Here is a 23,859-nt window from a genome sequence, read left to right on the forward strand (position 1 = left end):
TAGGCTTAGGCCTATAAATGGCATAAATTAGGCTAACTATATTTTTTTTGCAATGTCCAATCAAACCAAATCCAAAAATAGGTTTCTGTTGTCTTGCAGTGAAATAGCCTACAACAAATATCTGAGCAAAATGGAAGCAGCCAGATAAAAACGCGCCGTGGTGAAAGCAGGCTGCACCTCCACACAGTGGAAATAAACAGAAGGAAGGGAAAGGCGCGGTGGGTTTAAACGGCAGTGGAAATGTATTCCATATCGTGAGACTGCGGCTTATTGCCTGAATCCGCCCTCAGCTATAAAACACCGCGCAGCCATTTACCATCACGGCTTACAAGCGAATAGCTCGCAGACAAAACCGCTTTAATTTCTTGTTAAATGGGAGCGAAGAGGCAGCGGGTTTGGAAACGGGACTGAAGCTGCAGGATTCTTTGAAAACAGTCAAACATAAATCAGCGGAGCGCGTGCACGGCCTCATAAATCCACAGCCGCCTGGACGCTAACGAGCCCAGATTTAAGCGTGGGAAAAACATGTTCACGTGCTTTTTACAGCCTCAAAAGACGCTTCTTTTACAAATGTAATATAACCTAATCATTTATTATAATAGGAAACAATATTAGATTGATTTTAATATAGCCTAGAGCAATATTATTTTCTGGCTTATTTTAAACTTTTATTATTGTTATTATTGTTATCATTAGGCTATTATTATCATTATTATTATTATTATCATTATTATTATTATTGAAGACTAAATTGCCTTAGCTCTCTCAGCGCGCGGGCAGGTATCCAGTCTCACGCTGCACGCGCCAGGTATTTCCCGGCTCTTCCTCGCGCGGGGATGATTAGCCGTTCGGAAATAAATCAATAAGAAGCCTCGCGCTAATTTATAATCGTCTGCGCGAGGGCAGTGATTCAAAGCGCGTGAAAAATGACCGGTTGAAACCGTATCCAGAGCCCGCGAGCAGCGTTTTTTTTTTTTTTTTTTTTTTTTTTTTCTCCTCTTCACCGGGCCGGAGAGCAGCATGCACGAGAGCGATAAGAGGAGCGAGCTGCTGAGCCGGAAATGTTTCCATGAGGAAGGGAACGGGCGCGGGTTTTTTTTCTTCTTCCTATTTTCTCTAAAAATAACGCGGATACCATCAAGGCGCTTTTTGCATTGCTGTAATTGAACTTCCCTCTTTCTCTCGGTATATATCTCTCTTCTTCTCTCTCTCTCCCTTTTCCCCCTCGCTCTATCTGTCTGTCTTTCTATATATGTGTGTGTGTGTGTGTGTGTGTGTGTGTGTGTGTGTGTGTGGCAGTGGACTCTGCGGCATGTCTATACGCGTGGGCAGATAACACAAATACACTCGCTGAAAGAGAGAGAGAGACAGAGGCGTCGACCAAACTACAAAGCCAAGTGCATCCGTTTGAGATAAAGCTCTCATCTCTAACTTCTAAAGAATTACTAATTTCATAACTACAAAATAGCCTACTAAAAAATACTAGCCTACTTTTACAAACACCGGATTGTACTCCAGTAGTTATAGTTAATTAACATCCCCATGAATAACATTTCCCAGTAAAATGAAGTAATGTTGTGTGCAGCTGGTCAGATATGTGTCTCTACAAACTAAATGTCTTGGCTTTTACACAGGCAAGATGTTGTTTTTTAACTCTCTAACTCTTTGATATTACCACGGATGTTTATATCCTGTAAATCATTCAAAAACACATGGAGTCTGTTCCTCAGGTCAAATAATAGCGGAATTATTCTACTGTTTCCTTCCCTCTCTTCCTCTCCATCTCTCTCTCTATCTTCCTCTCCTCTGCTTGCTCTCTGTTTGAAGCCATGTAATAACCAACATCTGGCCCGCGCGCAGGTTTTTGGCCTCGCTCACCCCAGCTCGCGCAGCCACACAGCAGCACCAGACTGCGACTCCAACCGTTTGGACAGAGGCAGGAACGGAACCCCCCTCTCGCGCTGTAACCCGGGCGGGTTTGTCCTGTCAAGTCCAGCCCGGTTCACGAGCAGTTCACCGTGTCAATCTGCTCGAGTGGAGCGGGACCCGAGAGGAACGGAGGAGGGTGTGTGTGTGTGTGTGTGTGTGTGTGTGTGTGTGTGTGTGTGGGGTGGGGGGGGGACAGACCGGAGGACAGGCGGGGAGAGTCCGGGGCGGCGGGCGGAGGAACGACGTTCACTTTCCCTTTAGTGTTCTGTGTGTTGGATCGGAGGGAAACTAATTAAAGGAGGAGAAGAAGAGTTAAACTAGCTTACAGGCCAGTGAGGCAGGCTAACAGCTACTAGCAACAAAAACAAAACAAAACATCAGTGTGTTCTGGTGGGTTTAGCTAGCTTGGCTTCCCTGCTAGCTCTGAACTTTACCCAGAAACCCAGAGACCAGCGGAAGACAGAGAGAGGAGAGAAGAACAAGAAGGAGAGAGTGGAGGGCAGAGGAGGAATATCTGCCTTGCTGTCTGGAGGGACTGTGAGAGGAGAAGAAGAAGAAGAGAAAGAAAGGAAGAGGTAGAGAGAGAGTGAGGAGGAAAGAGAGAGAGAGAGAGAGAGAAAGAGAGAGAGAGAGAGAAAGCCCAGGGAATACGGCGTCACGCAGAAAAAGCCCTCGCTGAGGAGTGCGGTTTATTTTAGAGGCTCGCTCAGCTTCCTATACCGGAGCTCGTGCTGTACAGCCCTAACGTTAGCGGGGTGGAGGAGCAGAGGAGCACGGGCCCCCCGCCGCCGCCGCCGCCGCGGTTACGACCATGCACGCACCGGCCCCACTATACGGGGATTTTTTTGCAGCAGGCGCACAGGCAGGGGGGGGAGCGCGCGCACGCCCGCCATGTGTTTTTTAGGGTAAAGAAGTAGCACCGCGAGCCCCAGACCGAGCAGTCCCCGTCAGCTCGCGCGCTGTAGGTAGGCTTTAATGATTGTTGGAGATTTATGGCGTGAGCGGTTTGAGATTTATGGCTTCTCCCAAAACGGACGTGGAGGCACTCGGCGTTTCTTTTACGTTTTGTTTCAGCGGCGCTCTAATGGATGCACGAGGATAATAATAACAAGCAGCAGCGCGGGTTTTAATGCATTATTTTATCCGCTTAATCGCATTTTTATGTCTCGTTTTAGCGCCGTTATGGACCCGTCTAAACATCAATTATAAGCAGCAGTAATACCGGACCGAGTGCGCGCGATTACGCACCCGCGAGCACTCAAGAGAAGGTTTTCCAGCAAGGGATTCTCCGGTCTTCTCCGCTCCAACCGGCGTGTCCACCCGTGTCCGAAACAGACGGCATCCCGGGAAAAAATAAATTAATAAAAATAAAGCAGAAGAGCCAGGAGGAGAGACGAGAGAGAGCAGGTAAGGTCTGCCGTTACCGGGACGCTCCCCGGTCGGTGTCTCTTCCCGAGGCGTCCCATCCCACGCGCTCCGCCGTTCGACATGTCATTAATTATCTGTTGTGTGACCCCGGTCTCTCTCGAGCTCACAGAGGCATCCGCGGGGTGTGGGGTGTGTGTGTGTGCGTGCCCGCGTGCAGGCGAGCACTCCAGCCAAAAACTTTGTGTGTGTATGTGTGTGTGTGTGTGTGAGAGAGAGAGAAGGCAGCTGAAGACAGATGCCTCAGAATAGGTAACAGAGATGGGGGCGAAAGGGCGCCTCGCCATATACCATCAGTGTCTCTCTGTCTCTCTCTCTCTCTCTCTCCCTCTCTCTCCCTCTGTCCCTCTCTCTCTTCTCTCCACACCTCTCTGTCTATCTGTCAAGGCGTTAATATTATATCTCTCTCTCTCTTTCTTTCTCTCTCTGTCTCTCACCCATCATTTAAAAGAAGAAGTTTACTCGCAGCGTAAAGTGCGGTTTGGAGAGAGGTGTGTGTGTGTGTGTGTGTGTGTGTGTGTGTGTGTGTGTGTGTGTGTGTGTGTGTGTGTGTGTGTGTGTGTGTGAATGAGTCGTAGTGAATAGGGAACTGATGGCTAGGTGTAAAAAAAAGAAAAAAAAAGAAAAGAAGATGCATGTTAGCCACGCTGTGATTTATGGTAGTGTGAAAAGATTGCTTACTCAAGAAGCCTCTCTCTCTCTCTCTCTCTCTCTCTCGCTGTCATGCCCCCCCCCCCCCCCCCCCCCCCCCCCACCACCACCACCCCCACCCCCCCACACACACCCATCAACACACACCAACACACAGCAAAACCCACAAATGGTCCCACAAAACCAGATTTTCTCGCAGGCCTATAGAGCTAACCAGGTTTAATGTTTAAGGTGTAATTATTAATTATATAATTATTTAGATAAATACAATTTTTACAATTACAAGGTACTATTATTTCAAACTGAGGATTATTCCATAATATAGGCTACTTATTCCATCCTTATTATATCTCATGTGTTTTGTATTTCTCGTTGTTAACATCCAGTTCTGGACTGAGGTCCGTTTAACATTTAATTAAGAGCGATATAGAAGTGGAATATGACTGAACCACACACAGGATTACTATTCAAAACAACGGCTGAGCTGTGTGAATTTAACTTCATCGGGTTGTTATGGCTGTTATGTCCACTAAAATACTAACATATATCAACATTAACTACTGTAACTTTTCCAAATAGCCAACCGGTCTTGATTCCCTTGAAGTGTTTTTAATTTGTATTTTATTTATTTATTTATTTATCTATTTATTTATTGACTTATTTATTTATTTACGTATTTATTTATATTAGTTCTCGCACTTTATTTCCTTTCCCTGGTCCAACACAGCTGCCAATCCAAACCGACGCATCGCTTTGCGCGTCGTGACGCAGGTGAAAATCCGCGCTGTTTCGCAGCTGTATCAACTTACATAGACTTTTTTTCCATACATATGGTACCAACACAGTCTATCTGTTTATCAGCGGACGGTAATAGGAAAGGACGCGCTGTGTCTTCCAACAAACCTCTGCTACTATTAAAGCCTATTGGACACGGTTTTTAGAAGCTAATTAGCATATAGGCCTAACCACAGAGAGTCTGTTTAACCTCCGTTTAAAGTGATATATCAGAAAGACAAAATAGGCTTCACTTTGACTTTCAGAGTCCTAATTAGCAACAGGCTATGATCTTGTCCCAACTTATTAAGTTTAGGCCAAACCATCATTTAACACTAATGCAAGGAAATAGAAATTACTTGATTCCCCTTAACAGAGGTGGAACGCATTAGACTGCAGCCAAACAAATAATTTTATCAATTCATTTATCAGTTACTATCAATATCAGTGTTGCATGAGACCAGATGTAACCCTCCAAGCCCGCAGTGTGCTCCAGACCAACATGGCTTCCCGCTGTAGCCGCATACTTGTTGCCTAGATGACAGGCCAAACCCAACGACTGTCCATGGTTTCATAATTTCACAGCAGCTAAGCCTGGGCGAACACAGCCACAGTAAAGATCTGATGTAAAACTCTTTGTGTCACTAGTTTGATCTTCTTTGGCTGATCCAAAAAACACCAAACACTAATTTGTCCCTGCTTGGACTGGCATGGGAAGACCAGATCTGCCTCAAAAATATTCACAAATTCCACTTAAATCAAAAGTTCCCGTTGGTCCAAACCCAAACTCTTGTACGTACGTCATCTCACGTAATAGTTGGACGGCTCCTCGGAAAGCTCGGTTGACCCTGGTGGTTTTCGCGCACTTCCGGGTACGGAGACTCCAAACTCATAAAAAACCCACAGCAACTCCAACGCAGCCGTGATTTAATTGATTTTTTCATACATCACTGACAAACTATGGGCAAAACACCAATCGGAGAAAATAGCGGGGGCGAGCCGGAGTAACGGTGTGCCAGTGTATAAAGCCTGACAGCTCTGGACCAGATCCATAGAGCCGCTTTCTCCTGCTGTAACAGGCTTAATACTGTCTGCTGCAGGGCCAAGTGGCCTGATTATATTACAATCACTGGCTTCTTCTTCTAATCCGTGTGTCACAAGAGCAGCATGTTGCTAGGAAATGGATACAGGCCTGTTTTACTGTCGGAGATTGTTAAACACTCAGAGTAATTAGGCCTCAAAGCAATATAAGAATATCTCAAGGAAATCTTTTTTGTCTTGTCGCTGAACCACAAATTACTCAAACACAGACACTTATCACTCAGTGCTGAACACTCCTGTAATGGACTGGCACTCCGACGCAGGAAATTAACTTTTCTGGCCACCAGACACAGCGACCGGTGCGTCCCAAAATTCACCAGACACCTTCACTGTCTGGTCAGATAGGACAGGATCTCCAAATGACAGTTAGTTGTTTACCTTTCCAGCATGTTCCCACCCTGCTGCTCTCTCTCTCTCTCTTAAGTAACACCAACACACAGGATCTGATGTAACTAGAACTGCTGAAGGCAATGCTAAAAGTATGAAACCTTCAGCGGCGTTGAGCAACCCGTCACTTTTCTCAGCAACTGTTTGGGCGTTAAACCCTGATGCAACAAGGCTTTGAAACGATCCTGCGAGGCTTTCCGAGGGCGTCTCCGAGTCTTACACCGGTCTGGAAAGCCTGGAGCAGTTTGGGAAACTATAGGAACTCAGTGGTGAGACGTTACTACATGATGATATCTGTCGGTGTGAAGAGGGAACTTCAGAGAGTTAACAGTCATATTGTCTAGACACTATCAGTACACATCACATCGAATCCAGACGAAAACCTTCAAATGTAGACGTGAAATGAAGGCATGGCCCAACAATATAGTTTTTCAGCATTCTATTCTTCCCAATACTCTTCAATACCATTCATAATGATTTTGCCCAATTTTCCCAATCCTTTCCTGTAGAAGGATATGTAACCGATACCGATAAAATCCTCATCTGCTCCCCATGTGTGTTTTTATTTGACTTGATTTGATTCATTTTAGCGACGGAGAAAATGTCACAGTCAAAGTCTTATTTCCTTTGGGGTCCTCATGATGGCAGAGCAGGTTAGGGCAGAAAACATTCAAGGATATCAATAACGCTGAGAGATTAAATCCTATAAAAGGAGCTAGTGTGAACGGCTTTGCTCCAAAGTATTTTAAAGTCAGAAACATTTGAGCATTTGAAGCGTAAAGCAATACTTTCTGACACTTTCTGTCTTAAGGCAACGCTGAAGCTTTGAACATGTAAATATTAAGCAGTTTATGCACTTTATTTTAAATATTTAAGCTTAGCCATAAAGAACCCAGCAAACACATCCACTCCTGATTGCAATCTCCCATCCTCACCACACACACACACACACACACACACACACACACCTACACACACACACCCACACACATCCATCCCTGTTCTTCCAATTCCTGACAGACTTGGTGAGCTTGGCACTTTTCATGGCCCTGGAGCAGAAAGGGCAAATTGACCCCCTACCTCCCCGCTCCCTCCCCTCACCCCCAACACACACACACACACACACACACACACACATCCTTACCCTCTCTCTCTCCCCTCTCTCTCTCTCTCTCTCTCTCTCTCTCTCTCTCTCTCTCCTTGTGTCAGGGCTTTCTTTGAGTTCTAGGTTAAAGATTAGCATCTCTGATAAAGATTAACTCTCTGTCAAAGGAAGGAGCTGATGGCAGGAGTTTCTGGTTCAGGACTGAACCACACAGGGGAGCGAGGGGTGACCCGGCCTGGGGCGAGGGAGGGGTCAGACTGGGGTAAAATGTTGGATCACAGCCTATAAGATAAAATAAGATAAGATAAGATAAGATAAGATAAGGTAACCTAAGATAACCTAGAGACTGGGATAAAATGTTGGATCACAGTGGATAAGATAGCACAGCATAACACAACACCAGATAACATAACATAACATAACATAACATAACAGGAGCCATTTCGAGGACACTTTCAGAATCCATACTAACGCCCAAAGTCGTAGTAGTCTGTGCAAAAATAATCGTTTCAGTCTTAAAGACAAAGCCCAACAAACATTTTCAGCATTCAAGCCATCGTCAGTCTGTCCGTTGGTCATAATGAGTTCGTTATCGTCTAAATTAAGTCCTGAAATTCTTCTGCAGTCGGTGAGACCGCAACTTGGAAACAGACTGCGAGTCTGTAGCAGAAGCCCATGGCCTGTACGGGTTCAAATAGGTCTTTTGTACACGGGAAGAGCGTAATGCCTCAGTTATGCGTCTACAGCCAGGAGCAACAGGCTCCATAAGTGGCTGATTTGTTCATATTTCACAAGGGTGAATGAAAAGAATGTTTTCTCTCAAATTCACACCAAAATAAGGGGATGCATATCATAACAACACCCAGTTTACACCCTGGTGTGGGTTGAAAAAGATTCAAAGCCGTTAGAGTAGATGTAATTGAGAAATGACAGGCTTACAACCGTTAGAGACATGAGTGTAACCCGGCCTGACATGTCACACCCATGGAGGTTATGGAAGTTACACTGAAACCAATAGCCTGCGAGGACTATTTATAAAGACAGCCAGCTCAAAGTGCTCGTTACGAAGACGTTTTGGCTCAGCATGGTGTTCTGTCTCTCATTCTGCTAAACTTTTACCACAAAATAATCACAAGATAGTACAAAAAGATGTGATTCCCCGCCCCCCCACCCCCATGTTTCCTTACTAGCCAGCAGCTCTGCCCACATCAACAAGCACGGACGATAAACTTCAAAGTAAAATTCCGGCTAACAGAGTTGTCAGTGCACAGGAGGAGTTTTATTTTGAAGTTTTGCCAGGTTTGAGCTGTACAGAGCTTGGAAAACATCAACCAAAATACAGGAATATACAGAATATGTAATCCAGGACCAACATGTAATAGGATTTAACATAATTTGAGGGATGCAACACTAAAACACCATGAACACCAAACTACTGTAAACTTATGGAATGACACCAACAGACATCAACCTCATTTAAACAAGTGAATTGAACCTAAAGACAGAAACCATCACCACATACACACTACCAGTCAAACATTTGGACCCACCTGACTGAATGTTGTGTGTGTCTCATTCTCTTAAAGTCATTTTGATGTAAAGGCTTCTGCTTAAATGCTTGAAATGAGTTTCTTAGACAAATATAATAAAATAGTGACGTTGATCCTATGTATGAATTTCTTTCCAAAGCCTTTGCCTTTCCATCAAGGCAAAGAATCTAAAATATAAGATAGTTTTGATTTGTTTAACACTTTTTTTGGTCGCTGCATAATTCCATTTGTGTTATTTCATAGATTTGATGTCTTTACTATTATTCTAAAATGTGAAAAACAGTAAAAATAAAGAAAAATGTGGTGTGTCCAAACTATTGACTGGCAGTGTATGATCTTAAAATGTTATAGGCCTAACTCTCCTAATGGACCAATGGGCCTAAATAAGAGGTAAATACTTTATATTCCTGTATGTTGACCTAAATGTCAGGGCTCAAACGGGGTTCAGCTGTAATCAGTGAGATCTATAGTGAGGGTGACAGCGCGTGGGCGAAGAACCAAACCCTCTGTAGCCCCTCGAGACCCGCAGTTTAATTAAACACACTGGAGGCAGAGGTCTCTCTCTCTCTCTCTCTCTCTCTCTCTCTCTCTCTCTCTCTCTCTCTCTCTCTCTCTCTCTCTCTCACTCTCCGGTTTGTCGTCACTTGTGTGTTGGTCGTGTTGCTGCTGGTGGTGATGATGATGATGATGATGATGATGATGATGATGATGATGCGCGGCCGTTCGACTCATTGCACCTCAAGGCGACGGAAGTGGCCGAGTGGAGCCGATGAAAAGCCTTTTGGAGAGACAACTGGCAGACAAAAAAAGTACGGATATTGACTGATCTTTGGTGGAGGCTGGTGGGTGATGGCGATGGGTGCCATGTTGGACAAAACAGGTCAAAAGTCAAAGAGAGGACACCGAGTTATGCAAAGGTGCGGGGGGGGGGGGGGGGGGGGGATGTGGCAGGTAAATGGGTTTCGAGACATGCGCAGTCAGAAAAAAACAACAGAGAGAGGCTTCAACTTGTGGACAGACGAGGCAGAGTGATAGATCCTCCCAAACCAAAACCACATTTCAACCGCAGCGATCCTATATGAAAAACTGCGGGTCATAGTCGAAATGTAAGTCGGCAGGCCCGTGACGTCACCTCAGGAAATGGGATCCACGTCCAGGTGGAGCAGGAACTCCAACAGGTAGATGGGCTGAAGCCAAGCCGGGCGGTTCAGTGCTACCGTCCCAAAAAGTTGCGTGGCTTTTCATTGGCCAATACTTATTTTTACTAATGTGGACAGCATATCGGACAGTAATATCGTTAAGTTTGAAGATTAAAAAAAATCACATTTCACCTCTCCCGCTCGGTGTTATAGCTGTAACTCTGAATCCACGAGAGACTACAAGTTGCGTTTCATTCATAAAATTCAAACCTCTTCTCTTAGGCTGCGTAATAATAGACATAAACCCCACAGCCTACATGGTAAAATATGATTTGAGAGTATTATAAGTAGCATTATGACTCAATAGCCGCAGTATAATAAACAGCTAAACACCTTAGATCCTGTAAACACAGACACTCTGCCTTAAAGTTGCGTTAAGCCACACACTGTTATTATTTAGTGTTGCAGGAGGATAGGGGTCTGATCAAACTGGTTTTGATGGTTTTCTCTGTTCCGACTCACTAAACTCAGCTGTTACTAACCGGCTTCAGTTCTAAAGTAGAAATCCTCTCTCCAGAGTGTGTAAATCCACTCAGTGACAGCGTTATGGATTAATACATAAAACAATACATTAAAAGCAGATTCCGGAGCTCTTTGCCCGCTGGTTGATCATTAAAGTGCTGAGTTATTGCTGCTCTGTGTCAAAGGTCACCTGGAGAGTCGCGCGCCAGTATATCACCGTGTGCGCGCGAGGAAGAGACACAGCTCGAGCATGCCGGTACCGGCCCGGTGTAACCCCCCAAAAAAAATATTAGTATCCCAGAGTAACAGTACTGCCAATAATAGCAGGATAGGAATAGTTAATAATCAGTTATACAATAAGTAATAATCAATAAGTAATAATAATAATTGTAATGCTATTCCGTCTTATCGCTGTTGTATCTATTTCCAGAAAGATCAGCTGTCCAGGTGTGACCCGCAGGTACATTTTAATTAAACAAGTTTCAGTTGGATCTAAGGTCACAGAACTTTCTATAAGGGCATAAAGGACCGTATGAAACTTTTATTCAAGCAAAAACTGAAAAAACAAACATCTAAAGTGTTTATATCCAGCTGGCATTCCGTGATAAACACAGGGAGTGTGTGTGAAGCTGTTATGATGGGAGAAATTTTTTTTTTTTCTCCCCTGCCAATTGGTGTGTGTGTGTGTGTGTGTGTGTGTGTGTGTGTGTGTGTGTGTGTGTGTGTGTGTGTGTGTGAGGCAGGCCGGTGACGGCACCACCAGACCAGGCAGAGATAAGGGAAGCAGAGAGAGAAACCGCTGATAATAAAGTTGGGAGCAAAGCTGTCCAGATCATCTGAGAGTTTGGTGTGAAGCTGCAGCAAGCAGCGCTTTGGCTTCTGTAAATTATTAACAATATAACCCCCCCCCCCCACACACACACACACACACACACACACACACACACACACTTAATCTGCATTTTGTTAAATTATGCACGAGGAGACCCTTTGTTGCTGCGACGACGAGCAGCCATACCCAGATTGTTGTTGCTGTTGCTGTTCCTCCACCTTTAATTTTCAACCAAAAACAACTATTTGTATTATTTTGGTTGGAATTAGAGCCTGCAGCTCCATTCGCACCCGTGATTTCATCTGAATTCCCCCTCTCTCCCTCTCTCTCTCCCTTTCTCCCTCTGTCTCAGCCTCCCCTTCCACTAAAAAACTGGCTCCTCAGCTGTTCTCTCCTCCAGCCTCCTCCCTTTGTCTCGGCCTATGGGCTAGCTCAGCTGGCTAAAGCTAGTCGGCCCCTGCATCACTTTCCAGGCAACTTTAGACTAGTCCACTCCTGCTCCCGAGCCTCCAAATTTAACTGACCCGGGCTGGAAGGGGGGGGGAAGCCGGGAGGGAGGAAAGAAAAAAACCCAGCCGGTCCGATGCGATGGGGATGGACGGCAGCCAAAGCTGTGCGTGAGTGCCGTGGAAGGAAACAATAAATAACTTTATAGTAGTAGTAGTAGTAGTGGTGGTGGTGTTGGTGGAGTGCAGGCTGGTAGCGGGGAGGTCGGGGGATCCTTACGTTTGATTTATGTGTTTGGGGGAAGCTGTCAGGAGCAGAAACAGAGAAGCAAAGCGGCCAACGATTTTATTCCGCCACTTTAATATAACAGCGGCTATGCAACGACACGGACAGCGCGTTTCATCCCGCGGCCCGGGACGCTCTCACACAATTACAGCTCACCTTTTCCCACAGCTTCTCCCCGAATCCTCGCCCTCCTCTCCGGGATGCGTTTCCATGTCTCCTCGCCCCGCTCCGGATGGGGATAACCTACCTGTAACACCGGGTTTGGGCTCGGGTTCGGCTCGGCCCGGCTCGGCTTCTCTTGGATGTTGTTTTCTTGTTGTTGTTGTTGTTGTTGTTGTTTCCTGCTGAATGATGCTCAGGTTATTTATGGTCTGTCTGGTGGAAACAGCTGTTCGCCTTATGGGGCCGCTTCTCCTTTCGTTTACCTTTCATTTATTTCGTAGTCGGGGCCGTTTGGTGCTTTAACAAACACTTCATAAGCTGTTTTTTTTCATTATTATTATTATTATTGTTGTATCGTCGGTATTATTAGTATAAATACTTGTGCTCGTTATGGATGCATTTTCTATTCTTGTGCCAATGTTATGTGTCACAGTAGGCTGCAACGGGTATTTTAATAGGATAATTATAGGTGAATGTTTTTTATTGGTTTTGTTTTGGGATTTTTCTATTCAGTGCATTAGTTGATAGGCTATCTGTGGTTTTATTGATTCGGGCCTTATCTACTCTAAGCATCTTGTTTTATTTTTTATTCTTTTATTTCTGTCTCCAAAGCGCGTCAGGCCTGTTTCAGGCCTACAGGGAGCACAGATGACAGCAAAACACTCTTTTACACCTTATTGCTCCAAATAATTACAAATATTTTTTTTCTACATTTTCCATCCTTCCTCTCTTCCCCACCTGAGTGTTTTCTGTGTTATCTTACGGGAGGAAACGCCTTTTTCTCCCCAGACTGATTTTTAAAACAGCAGGCTGAGATTACAGCCGTTTTAAAAACTAAATATGATAGCCTGCGTAATATGAAGACCGGGATCAATACCGTCTCGGATTGTCCACCCCCTCCCTGCTGTTATTGCGTTTATTCCGGGATTTCACCGGGAATAATTTAAGGTTAACGATACCTGTCAGCGGCCGCTCCTGTCCCGACCGGTTCGATCAGACTACAAGAGGTCCGTGCTCTCTATCGGATTTTACCAAGACCCTCCTTTGATTACATCTCTCTCTTTTCTTTCTTTTCCCCCTTTCTCTCTATCTCTCTACCCCTCTCTCTCCCTCTCCTTCCCTCATCCTGCAGTTCTTAGGAGCTTTCTGGAAGCCGTTTTCTTCCATCAAAACAACAGGAAATAAGAGCAGGTCTATCGGTAAGTCGCATCATATTATTCCTATTTCTATTTTATTTATATTTACTATTTTCGTTGGCATGTATGCATCTGCAATGTAATGCAATGGAATGTTATTAAATATGCAGAATGTCCTTCTTTCGTTTGGAAACCCCTCTACTTCTAATTATGGTGGTTTCCGTGGTTTTAAAGCTAGATGAACTGAACGTTTGGACGGTGATGAAAGCGCTTAGTAAATCATACGAGCCTCAGGCCAATGAAATCCGTTCAAAAAATATTGTAAATTAAAAAAAAATACATGGGCGTCCAGCTGAAAATAAGGATGTTTCTTTCTGAATTACCCAGAAAGTTATGTATTTTGAGGGACGAGGGTTTTGACTGTCTGCAGCCTGTGTAGACTAATCTCTAAACTGCTGTAATAGAGATTATTGCCTTCATTATTCCAGAAAATTGCATAACTCAAAGATAAAATATTCGATTGCAGTTGTTAATATGTATTTGCCCTGAAATAACGAGTCTTTGATGCGTTGTAAGCATGTAAAAAGGCAGAGCAAGTGGTTTAACAATATATTTTATTGGGACAGCACGTGCAGATATTAAACAGCGTGTGAAAGCTGCAGCCAGACCGACTGCAGGGAGATGGTACAGTGCTTTTGTTAAGGAGTTAATAATATAGGATTATTATTTTTTTTACAGAAACGGACTGAGAATTGCTCAAGATAATTAGTTCAGCAGAATGCAATGCGTTTTCACACTGCGAGATGTAGGCCGTGTGTGTGTGTGTGTGTGTGTGTGTGTGTGTGTGTGTGTGTGTGTGTGTGTGTGATGTAATATAATGTAATGACACGTGCTAATGTAATGTAACCCGGTGTGTAGGTGTGAAGGGCGGTGTGATGGCCGCGGGTTACAGTCGCCTCATGTACATCAGACTGCAGGAACTGAACCAGGGTCAGTTCATAATCTGATATGTAGTCTACATTATTAATATAACAACAGCAACAGAAACACTAATAGTATCACTAATAGTAACTGTCTAGTAATGGCAACAGCAGGCCTAATAGCAGCAATAGTAATGATAATAGTAATAGTTATAGCAGCAGTAATAATAATGATAATAGTAACAGCAGCAATATTGATAATAGTAATAGTTATAGCAGCAGTAATAATAATGATAATAGTAACAGCAGCAATATTGATAATAGTAATAGTAATAGCAGCAGTAATAATAATGATAATAGTTATAGTTATAGCAGCAATAGTAATGATAATAATAATACTAATAGTACAACAATAAAATAGCTCACAAGTCTAGAATGCGCAAAAAATATTTCCCTTCAATCCCAACAAAAAGGATCTGATCACCAAAATCAATCAGCCGTTCATCTGTATTTATTATTTTTTATTTTTTTTCCATTGCAACAGCGAAACTCCGCGTAAATTCTGATTTTAAATCCCAAACAAGCCGGAAACTCCCAGTCTCTCTCTCTCTCTCTCTCTCTGTGTGTGTGTGTGCGTGTGTTTGTGTGTGAGTGTGTGTGTGTGTGTGTGTGTGTGTGTGTGTGTGTGTGTAGCCTTATGAAGCATTTGGCCTGCAGTTTGCTGTGGAAAAACGCTCGTTGAGTTGAGGGGGGAAAAAAGAGGATTTCCACGGCTCTGCCTCCGTTTTGAAATCCAATATCCATGACTCAGTCCGACTACCCCCCCCCCCCCCCCCCCCCTCCCTTCTCTCCTCCTTCTCCTCCCAAAAAAAAAAAAACACGGAGACGACGCCGCGTGTCTGCCATCCAAGAAAAATACAGAATAAAACTGTCCTCCTCCAACAAGAGCCGGCGTGTTTTTGCAAGTCCATAAATAAATCCATAAATACATGTAATCCACATAGAGTCTGCGCTCTTCTTCCCACACTGCTGGGGGGGAAAAGAGAAACAAAGAGGGGGAAAAACGGACAAAAAAATCTCTTGTTGGAAATAAAGAAAGAAGAGAGAAAAAAAGCTGCTGATTTGTGGTTTGGTTAATTAGTAAGCTGCTTGGTTCTGAAGGAGAAGTTGCAGACGGGACACATTTCCAGCTCCTGCCTTCCACCTACACGGAGCTCATCCTCTCTTTTCAGCAGCCCACACCGAATGCTATCTATTTTAAAGTTGGGCTGTTTACACACACACACACACACACACACACACACACACACACACACCACATACACACACTGCTGGGTGCGAGAGAACTCATAAATCTTACGTAGCCATAAACGACAGGAGTAGCGTCCTGAATAATAAAAATAGAGAGAGAGGGAAGTGGGGAGAGAGAGAGAGAGAGAGAGAGAGAGGTAGAGGGAGAAGGAGGTGTGTGTGTGTTGGGGGGGGGGGGGGGGGGGTAATGAAAACATTGTAAAAACACCTCCTTCATATTTTCATTTCCATTTTGCTCTCACCTCTCGTTTCTTTCTCTCTCTCTGTCTCTTTCCCTTCTGGGTTTTCTTGTCACTTTTTCTTTTTTTTTTTACTTCTTCACCTCTTTCTTGAAATGTTGCTGCACTTTGCTCCTTTCCCCCCCCCTGGGTGCTGAAGTCAAAACACAGACTCTCTTGCTCTCTTGTAATGTTTTCTCTGTTTAAGAAGACAAGGAAGTGGGAATGTGGAAGGCCAGTCCAGTCAGAGCTGCTAAATATCTCACATTATCTCCTTTTTTTTTCTCCTTTTGCTGCTTTGTTTTTGCTTTCCAACTGTTGTCTGTCCCTCTTCCCTCCATCCCTCCCTCTTTCCTTTCTTTTCTTATTCATTTTTTTGGTGCATAAATTGTCGCAGGGGGAGATTAGGTGTTGAAACATTAACAATGCAGAGGACAAGTCTAGTTTCTGCTGCGAGACATGGAAGGAGCTGCAGGAGGGGCTGTGCAAAAAACAACAACCAAAAAATCCCATTTCCTGGAAATTCAATATGGAGAGAGAGAGCGAGAGAGAGAGAGACTCTCATGTTGCCTATAAAAATGTCACCACATTACCACACACTTACTGTAAGACAGGTGAATGCTAAATAAAACACACTGTAATCTAAACTGAGCGATACCTCACAAAACAGTAGTAAACAAATATTTTATATAAACAGCATCGTCCTACTTGCCGTATTATTCAAAAAGACACATAAAAACACATTTAACAGCCTCCTAATTTCATGTTTTACTCATTAATCTGAATTTGTAACTGCATTTTTTTGGCAGCAACATGTAGACAGACTTTCAGAAACTAATAAAAACGTTATTTACCAGTGACAGTTGGACACTCACTTGGTATAAAGATGTTTAAAAGTAATAACAAACAAGTAAACAATATCTAAACAAGACATTAAACAAATATTTAACTATATGAGCCTATTAGTTAACATTACCATCCTTCAGTAAAGGCCCCCTCAGTGTATTACAAGTGAATTATAACAGATACACAAGCTAGTAGCTAATTAATGCTATTAGGCCTACAGGTTGGGCCTGCTCCAGCTGTCTAAAGGTCTATCTTGTCCAAAACCGCTGGAAATTGCAATAATTTTAAACTAAACAACCAATATCACCAAACAATAACACCTAAACTGTTGTTTTAAAATAAAACTAATAATAGTTCTGTAGCTTTAAGTCTATCACTGTCCTACTGCCTCTATTAGGACAGTTAACGAAGACTAACATTATTACAGACAAGCAGCACAAGAGAAATAAACAGTAGGCCTAGTTTTATCTACATCTACTCATATGATTTGTCTGTGTTGGTGTTAGTATAATTAACGAGGAAACATAGTGGGAGAAAACTTTCATTCTCCTTCCAAAACAATAAAAAATAAGTTTGTCTATTGACGGCGGACTAGTCGCTGCTGTTACTGCCTGGCTCTTCTGAAATTAGCATTATTTATTGGGTATAGGAGAGATAGCTGCAGAGAAAAAACAAAGATGCTCACAAAATAAACAACATGGCTGCACAGTGGGAATGTAAAAGTTCTGTTCTACACTTTAATTCGACAAAATTCCCCAGAAAACAATTTGTCATTGCAGCCTGAATTATGAAGTGAGTCCATGGGAGCAGCCTGGCTGTGCAGTGCTGCGGGCCGGACGGTTTCTCTGTCGCTCCCTGCCTGTCGGTGAAATTAGCATAATTTGTGAGTGACGCTCGAGCTGTTTGATGGGGAATCAACGCGTCCGCGAGTCAAGCCTCCGTTATTTCCTCCGTTATTTCCTGCGAGCGCTGCGGATACCGGGGCCTGTGTTGTCAACATAACGGGAATACCTACTACTACTACTACTACTACTACTACTACTACTACTACTACTACCTACTACTACTGCTACTACTACTAGGCTACTACTGGTGGTGCTGCTGGTGGTGCTGCTGCTAGCCGGGATTAGCCGTGAGATTAGCCCGCCTAGCCTTCCACCGAGAGCGGAGTGGAGAGCGAGAGAGACCCGGCAGACAGCGAGGGGAGAGACGGAGGGAGAGAGAGGAGGAGAGCCGGTGGGAGGCGGGAAAGAGAGAGACACACACACACAGAGAGAGAGAGAGACAGAGAGAGAAAGGAGGACAACAACAACAACAACAACAAAAAAATGCGATGGGGTGACGTTTCCTCGCGGCGGGCCTGATGGAGTCAGACTGAGGAAAGCAGAAATCTGAGGCCATTGTTATCAGCCAGCGGCGGTAGAGGCGCTGGTGCTGGGGCGGAGGGCGGAGGGCGGAGGGCGAGGTGGAGGTGGAGGTGGAGGGTAGGGAGGGGGGGGCAGGCAGGCTCCCGGTAAGCTCCTTCAGCTCGCGCGCCAGCCAGCCTGCCTAGCCTAGCCTATACACCGACCCGCCTGTCCGTTTTCCCCGAGCCCCCCTCTCCCTCTCTCCCTCTCTCCCTCTCTCTCTCTCTCCTCGAGGCGCTCTCAGCCGTTCATGCCACACGGTGTCCGGTTCGCCGCCCCCCTCGCGCAGCCCGGACTGCTGCTGCTGCTGCTGGCTGCTGCTGGCTCGTGCTGCTGGTGTTGTTGTGGTGGTGGCGGTGGTCGCGAGCAGCCGTGGTATAGTCTCGAGACAGCACCGGCGGAGGAGCGGGATTCTCACAAGCAGCGGTGGATTTCGCGTTCCTGCCGAGGAGAGGAGAGGCAAGACAGGAGAGAAAGCGACCGGGATTCGTTTTTATTTTATTTTTTTTATATTATTATTATTTATTATTATTATTATTATTGATTTGGTGCTGAACGTGCATGAGGACTAATCTGTGATGCGGCGTTGTGTCCGCGTCGGGCTGGACCGGGGCTGAGGAAGGTAAGGACCGGGCGGGCCGGCGCCGGGGCTCCGACACCCCGGCAGTGTGTGCTGTATTAGCCGGGCTGTGAATGGCGGAGCGGCGGGCTCGGTGATTTATGGCCCGTATGACTTCAATCTCGGTTCAAGAAGAGTTCACAATGCTTTAAGCTGCCTTACACACCGCAGGCTGCCCCCCTTCCCTTCCCTTCCCTTCCCTCTTCCTCCCTTCCCTCCTTTCCTCATCCCCTTCTTCCTCTTTTCTTCCTCTCCCTCTTGTCTATTTCTCTTCCCCACTTAGATTTATTTACAAAGCAGCGGGCGACAACTTGTCATTTTTATTCTCTCTGTTGTGATGCTCCACTCCTCCTGCTACTGCCCCCCCCCCCCCCTCCACGGGCCTTCATGTCGTTATTCAGCTGATATCTTAACATTTATTCCAACTCTCTCCACACATATTTAGATGTTGTATTTTTATCCCTGGCTGGTGTTTTTTTTACCCCAAACCAGGCCACGAGAGAGGACCTGCTGTTCTGACAATGGCTTTGATCAAACCAGTCCTTCATTGTTTCTGGGCTCGGCTCCATAATTGGCCTCTCTCTCTCTCTCTCTCTCTCTCTCTCTCTCCCTCTCCCTCTCTCTCTCTCTCTCTCTCTCTCTCTCTCTCTCTCTCTCTCTCGTTAATGGGATAAGGAATACGTGGATTGTCCAAGTTAATGCATTCTGTCTCTCTCTCTCTCTCTCTCTCTCTCTCTCTCTCTCTCTCCCTGCCTGCATAGCCCTTTATGGCAGGCGCCATTTGTAATTTTATATCCACGGATAAAACACAGACACCGGACACCGACCCCGTCTCTCTCTCTCTCTCTCTCTCTCTCTCTCTCTCTCTCTCTCTCTCTCTCTCTCTCTCTCTCTCGGTTGTTTTTGTTTTGGTGGCCGTTCCTCAGTCTGTGTATGGGAGGGATTATTTTATTCCCAGGCCTCGGTGTTTCGGTGTCAGTAACCGGATTATTCGGGGAGGCGTCTAGTAAAGTTGGTGATTGTATTAAGCGGAGGCCCTACAAGCCAGGGGCAGAGACATTACGTGTCCCATTTAATGGCGAAACAACGATATGATTTAATAACATATTCCTCCTACACTCGCTGCCACGGCCTCTCTCTCTCTCTCTCTCTCTCTCTCTCTCTCTCTCTCTCTCTCTCTCTCTCTCTCCCTCTCCCTGGGACAATTCCTCAGAGTAAATAATTAGGATTCCGGCTTGTCTACCAGAAAGATAAATGGCTGACATGTGTGACGTGCTGAGAGCTGACGGTCCAAAGCTGGACCAGGCCGAGGCTCTCTAACCTTAAAAAAAACAAAACACACACACACACAGTTTATATCTTTTCAGTGTCATTTTATTCTTATTCTAAAATCATTCATCTGCCTCTAAAATCCTATTTTACGAGTATTTTTTTTTGTAGAAAAGACATATTTTCCTTTCCGTTGTGTTTTCAGCAGCAGGCCGATATCTAAACAAACTGCTTCATTTTTTTTTTGGTGTTTCTGTTTTACAAACTTACACCTTCAACATGTTGGGCTTTGCAGAAATATTGTATTTTCCCTTTGATTACAAATATACTAGTTTGCATTATACAAATACTAGCCTAATGGTAGCCTAGAAGAAATACCCATTCAAATAAAATAATTTTTAGAAAAATCTCCAGCCTACATTCCACTATCTATCTAACACCCCGTTATTGCCACGTTATCAGGCCTGCCGCTTTACTGAATTCTATTTTTTGTGTTTATTTCTTATCCGTGATTCTGCTCATTTTAGCACTAATGCTAATTTTATGAAACACAATAGCAGCTATATTCTCAGCCCGGGCTGCTGTTTAATTGATCTGTGGGATTAATTAATGATAATTGATAGGCTAGTTGATGACCCTCATATAGCATTATATTATAGCCTATTATACACGCAGAAAAAGGAGGGTTCTTTGGTTAGGATAGTGGTTCTATTTGGAACCATAATGACTCAACGCACCCTGTGATTTGTTGATACAAAAAAATGTGCAAATCAGAATAAAGAACACAGTGTTGTTTTTTTGTTTGTTTGTTTTTCAAGTTCTTTCAGTCCTGCTGATTTGGGACATTTCATTTATTCTTAAATGGTTCTTTACAGCATAAAGGTGCTATGTAGAACCATGTGAGCATAGTGTTACAGAGAACCTTTCTGAAATGCTTTTTTAAATAATTAATGAATGGTTCTGCCTTTATTAAAGCCCAAGGAACGCACGTTGTGGTTCCCTGTAGAGCCTCCTGGTTCAGAGTGTGTTTCTGTTGTTTTGTTTCTGGAGGCTCGTGGACGCTCGGCTCCGGTTCACCTCCGCTTCTCCCCGTTAAACGTTTTATCTCGAGAGCAGAAATGAATGCCAGGTGCTCTCTCGTGCCTGACAACCCGGGCCTCTCGCGGCCACCCCGGCGCTGAGCGCGAGATAGGGGAGTCTATGGGGGCTCGAGCTGCTGTTTTCTCCCCTCTGTCTCTCTCTCTCTCTCTCTTTCTTTTTTTTTTCTGACGGGGCCATGATAGAGCACTCTGGCCGCGCGACCCTAATGGATCACTGGCTCGTGAAGCTTCTTCCGGGGTCTTTCTTTCTTTCTTTCTTTCTTTCTTTCTTTCTTTCCTTCTTTCTTTCTTTCTATCTATCTATCTATCTATCTATCTATCTATCTATCTATCTATCTGTTTATCTGTTTTTGGCCTATTTTGTCTAAAGTCAAGTTTTTTTTTTAACGTGTTTCCCAAATCCGTTACCGTGTAACTGATAGAAGCGTCAGGAAATTGGACCCAGGCTGACATCTGCACTGGTTTCCCTCGAGCACGCACACACAAACAGGCCGAGAACGAAATAAATGTAAAAATACATATATATATATATATATATATATATATATATATATATATATATATATATATATATATATATTGTAGGCTAATGTAATGTTTTGGAGAATAGATTATTCTTCTACAGAAAGGATTTGTCTTTATATCACCTAACCCCCAGTCTGACACTGTTGAACTATCCTAAACATGTTTGTTTTTTTTGTATTTATATTTCTTTATCCATAAAGTTATGAATGAGTGTATTATGTTGACGTGATGTTCTGCCCACGGGTTTCCTCTCATGCAAATGTAAAAGAGCGTAAGAACACTAATTTTCCAATAATCCAACAGAAATGATTGCTTCATTAAATCGCTGATAGATTCATATGGGTGAGGTAACAGCGGAGCAGACGGGATCCAGTAAATCACGGCGGAGGCAGAGGCTGACAGAAGTAGGCTACCGACATCAGTCACACAGAGGGAAATATATACAGGCTGCAGCCTACAAAACATCCCGTTTAGCCCGAAGAGCCGCGCGCAGGGCGGGAAGCTTTATTACACCGAGCATCTCCCGGGCTGCGCTGCTGCTGAGCAAATACAGGATAAATACAGTAGTGTTGAAGATATATAAAAAATAAATAAATAAATAAAACACTTTATTTTTCATTGAGAAATCCAAAAACAGACAATTCCTTGTGATCATCCCACGTTGTCCTGGTCGCTTCGTTGTTAAAGGAGAATAATTACTGAACAACAACATGATAATAATAATAATAACAATAATAATAATAATAATAGCCTACCTTAATAATAATAATAATAATAATAATAATAATGATAATAATAGCCTACCCTAATATTAATAATAATAATAATAGGCTACTAATTAACCTAGCCTATATAATAATAGTCTACAATAATAACCTAATAATGAAATAATATAGGAATTAGGCTACTGAGTTAATTCAGTTAATTCGATGAAAATATTTATAGGATAGGCTATAGAATGTGTGTGTGTGTGTGTGTGTGTGTGTGTGTGTGTGTGTGTGTGTGTGTGTGTGTGCAGAGAGAGGGAACACAGCTTGCCCTCCTCGTGCCCCCGCCACCGGAGCATCTGCAGGCCGCGCGCTGGGCTCACGAGAGAGAGAGAGAGAGAGGGGGGGGGGTGTAGAGAGAGGGGGGTAGAGTGAAGAAAAGCAGCGGTTTCTATTCATGTCATGGCGCCTTTCATCGCAGGAAGATGGATTTATCTCTCTCGTTTCTTCATTCTGTCTTTCCTAACCTCTCAGGTCAGATTGCAGGGGGCCGTTGGAGAGACACCGTCACGTGACCCCCGGTGCCAAATGGTCTTCCGGCAGCGGCTCTCAACAAGGACCGGAGAACAACGAGACGCCGCCACTTCTCTCGGAAATGCAGAAAACGACGTACTACGACAACTCCTCGACGCTTTTCGGTGGCTACTCGTCCTACCAGGTGCAGGGGGCGGCAGCGGCGGCCGCGGCGGCGGCGGCCACCAACGGCTTCGGCGGGTACGATGCACCGGTCCCGGTGTCGCACCACCAGCCGGCCTTCCAGTCGGCGACCCACCTGGACGTGGAGTCGTACCAGCGGTCCGCCTGCTCCCTGCAGGCCCTGGGCGGGGGGGGCGGTAATGGCGGCCACCAGCAGCAGCAGCTCGCCAAAGCCAAGGAGCTGAACGGCAGCTGCATGCGGCCCAGCCTGCCGCCGGAGCACCACCCCGGGCCGCAGGTGTCCCCGCCGCTGCCGCCCAACCCCAGCAACGGCAGCACCGGGGCGCAGCAGCCCGGGGGCGGGGCCGGGGCCGGGGCCTCCTCGGTGGGTAAATCGGGGCCCATTAAGTCGTCCAACTCCTCCACCTCCTCCTCCTCGTCCTCCTCCTCCTCCTCGCTGCCCCCCAACCCCGCGCTGGCCAAGCAGATCTTCCCCTGGATGAAGGAGTCCAGGCAGAACACCAAGCAGAAAAACTGTTCACCCAGCAACAACTCTGGCAACGGTGTGTGGGGTTACACCTGTCTGTCTGCCTGTCTGTCTGTCTGTCTGCCTGCCTGTCTGTCTGTCTCTCTCTCTCTCTCTCTCTCTCTCTCTCTCTCTCTCTCTCTCTCTCTCTCTCTCTCTCCGCCCCACAGTACCCAGCAACATCATGGTTTAGCATAAAAAGTATTCCTCCTACACTAGTCTCTCTCTCTCTCTCTCTCTCTCATTACCAACCTTCCTTTCCTCAGCTCCT

The 23,859-nt window shown here is 44.9% G+C and overlaps 1 protein-coding gene across 1 annotated transcript in view; it reads left to right on the top strand.

Annotated features, from left to right (window-relative positions):
• Positions 1–2,209: 2,209 nt before the first annotated feature.
• The window catches only part of hoxb3a (homeobox B3a), a 30,228-nt gene continuing 8,578 nt past the window's right edge, over positions 2,210–23,859 (top strand). The window contains 3 exon segments of the mRNA XM_071901694.2: positions 2,210–3,336; positions 13,442–13,508; positions 22,901–23,625. Of these exon segments, the coding sequence (XP_071757795.2) occupies positions 23,022–23,625 (604 nt within the window). The 5' untranslated portion in view covers positions 2,210–3,336; positions 13,442–13,508; positions 22,901–23,021.

This window comes from Centroberyx gerrardi, chromosome 7, assembly GCF_048128805.1.
Source record: "Centroberyx gerrardi isolate f3 chromosome 7, fCenGer3.hap1.cur.20231027, whole genome shotgun sequence".
Taxonomy (NCBI): Eukaryota; Metazoa; Chordata; class Actinopteri; order Beryciformes; family Berycidae; genus Centroberyx; species Centroberyx gerrardi.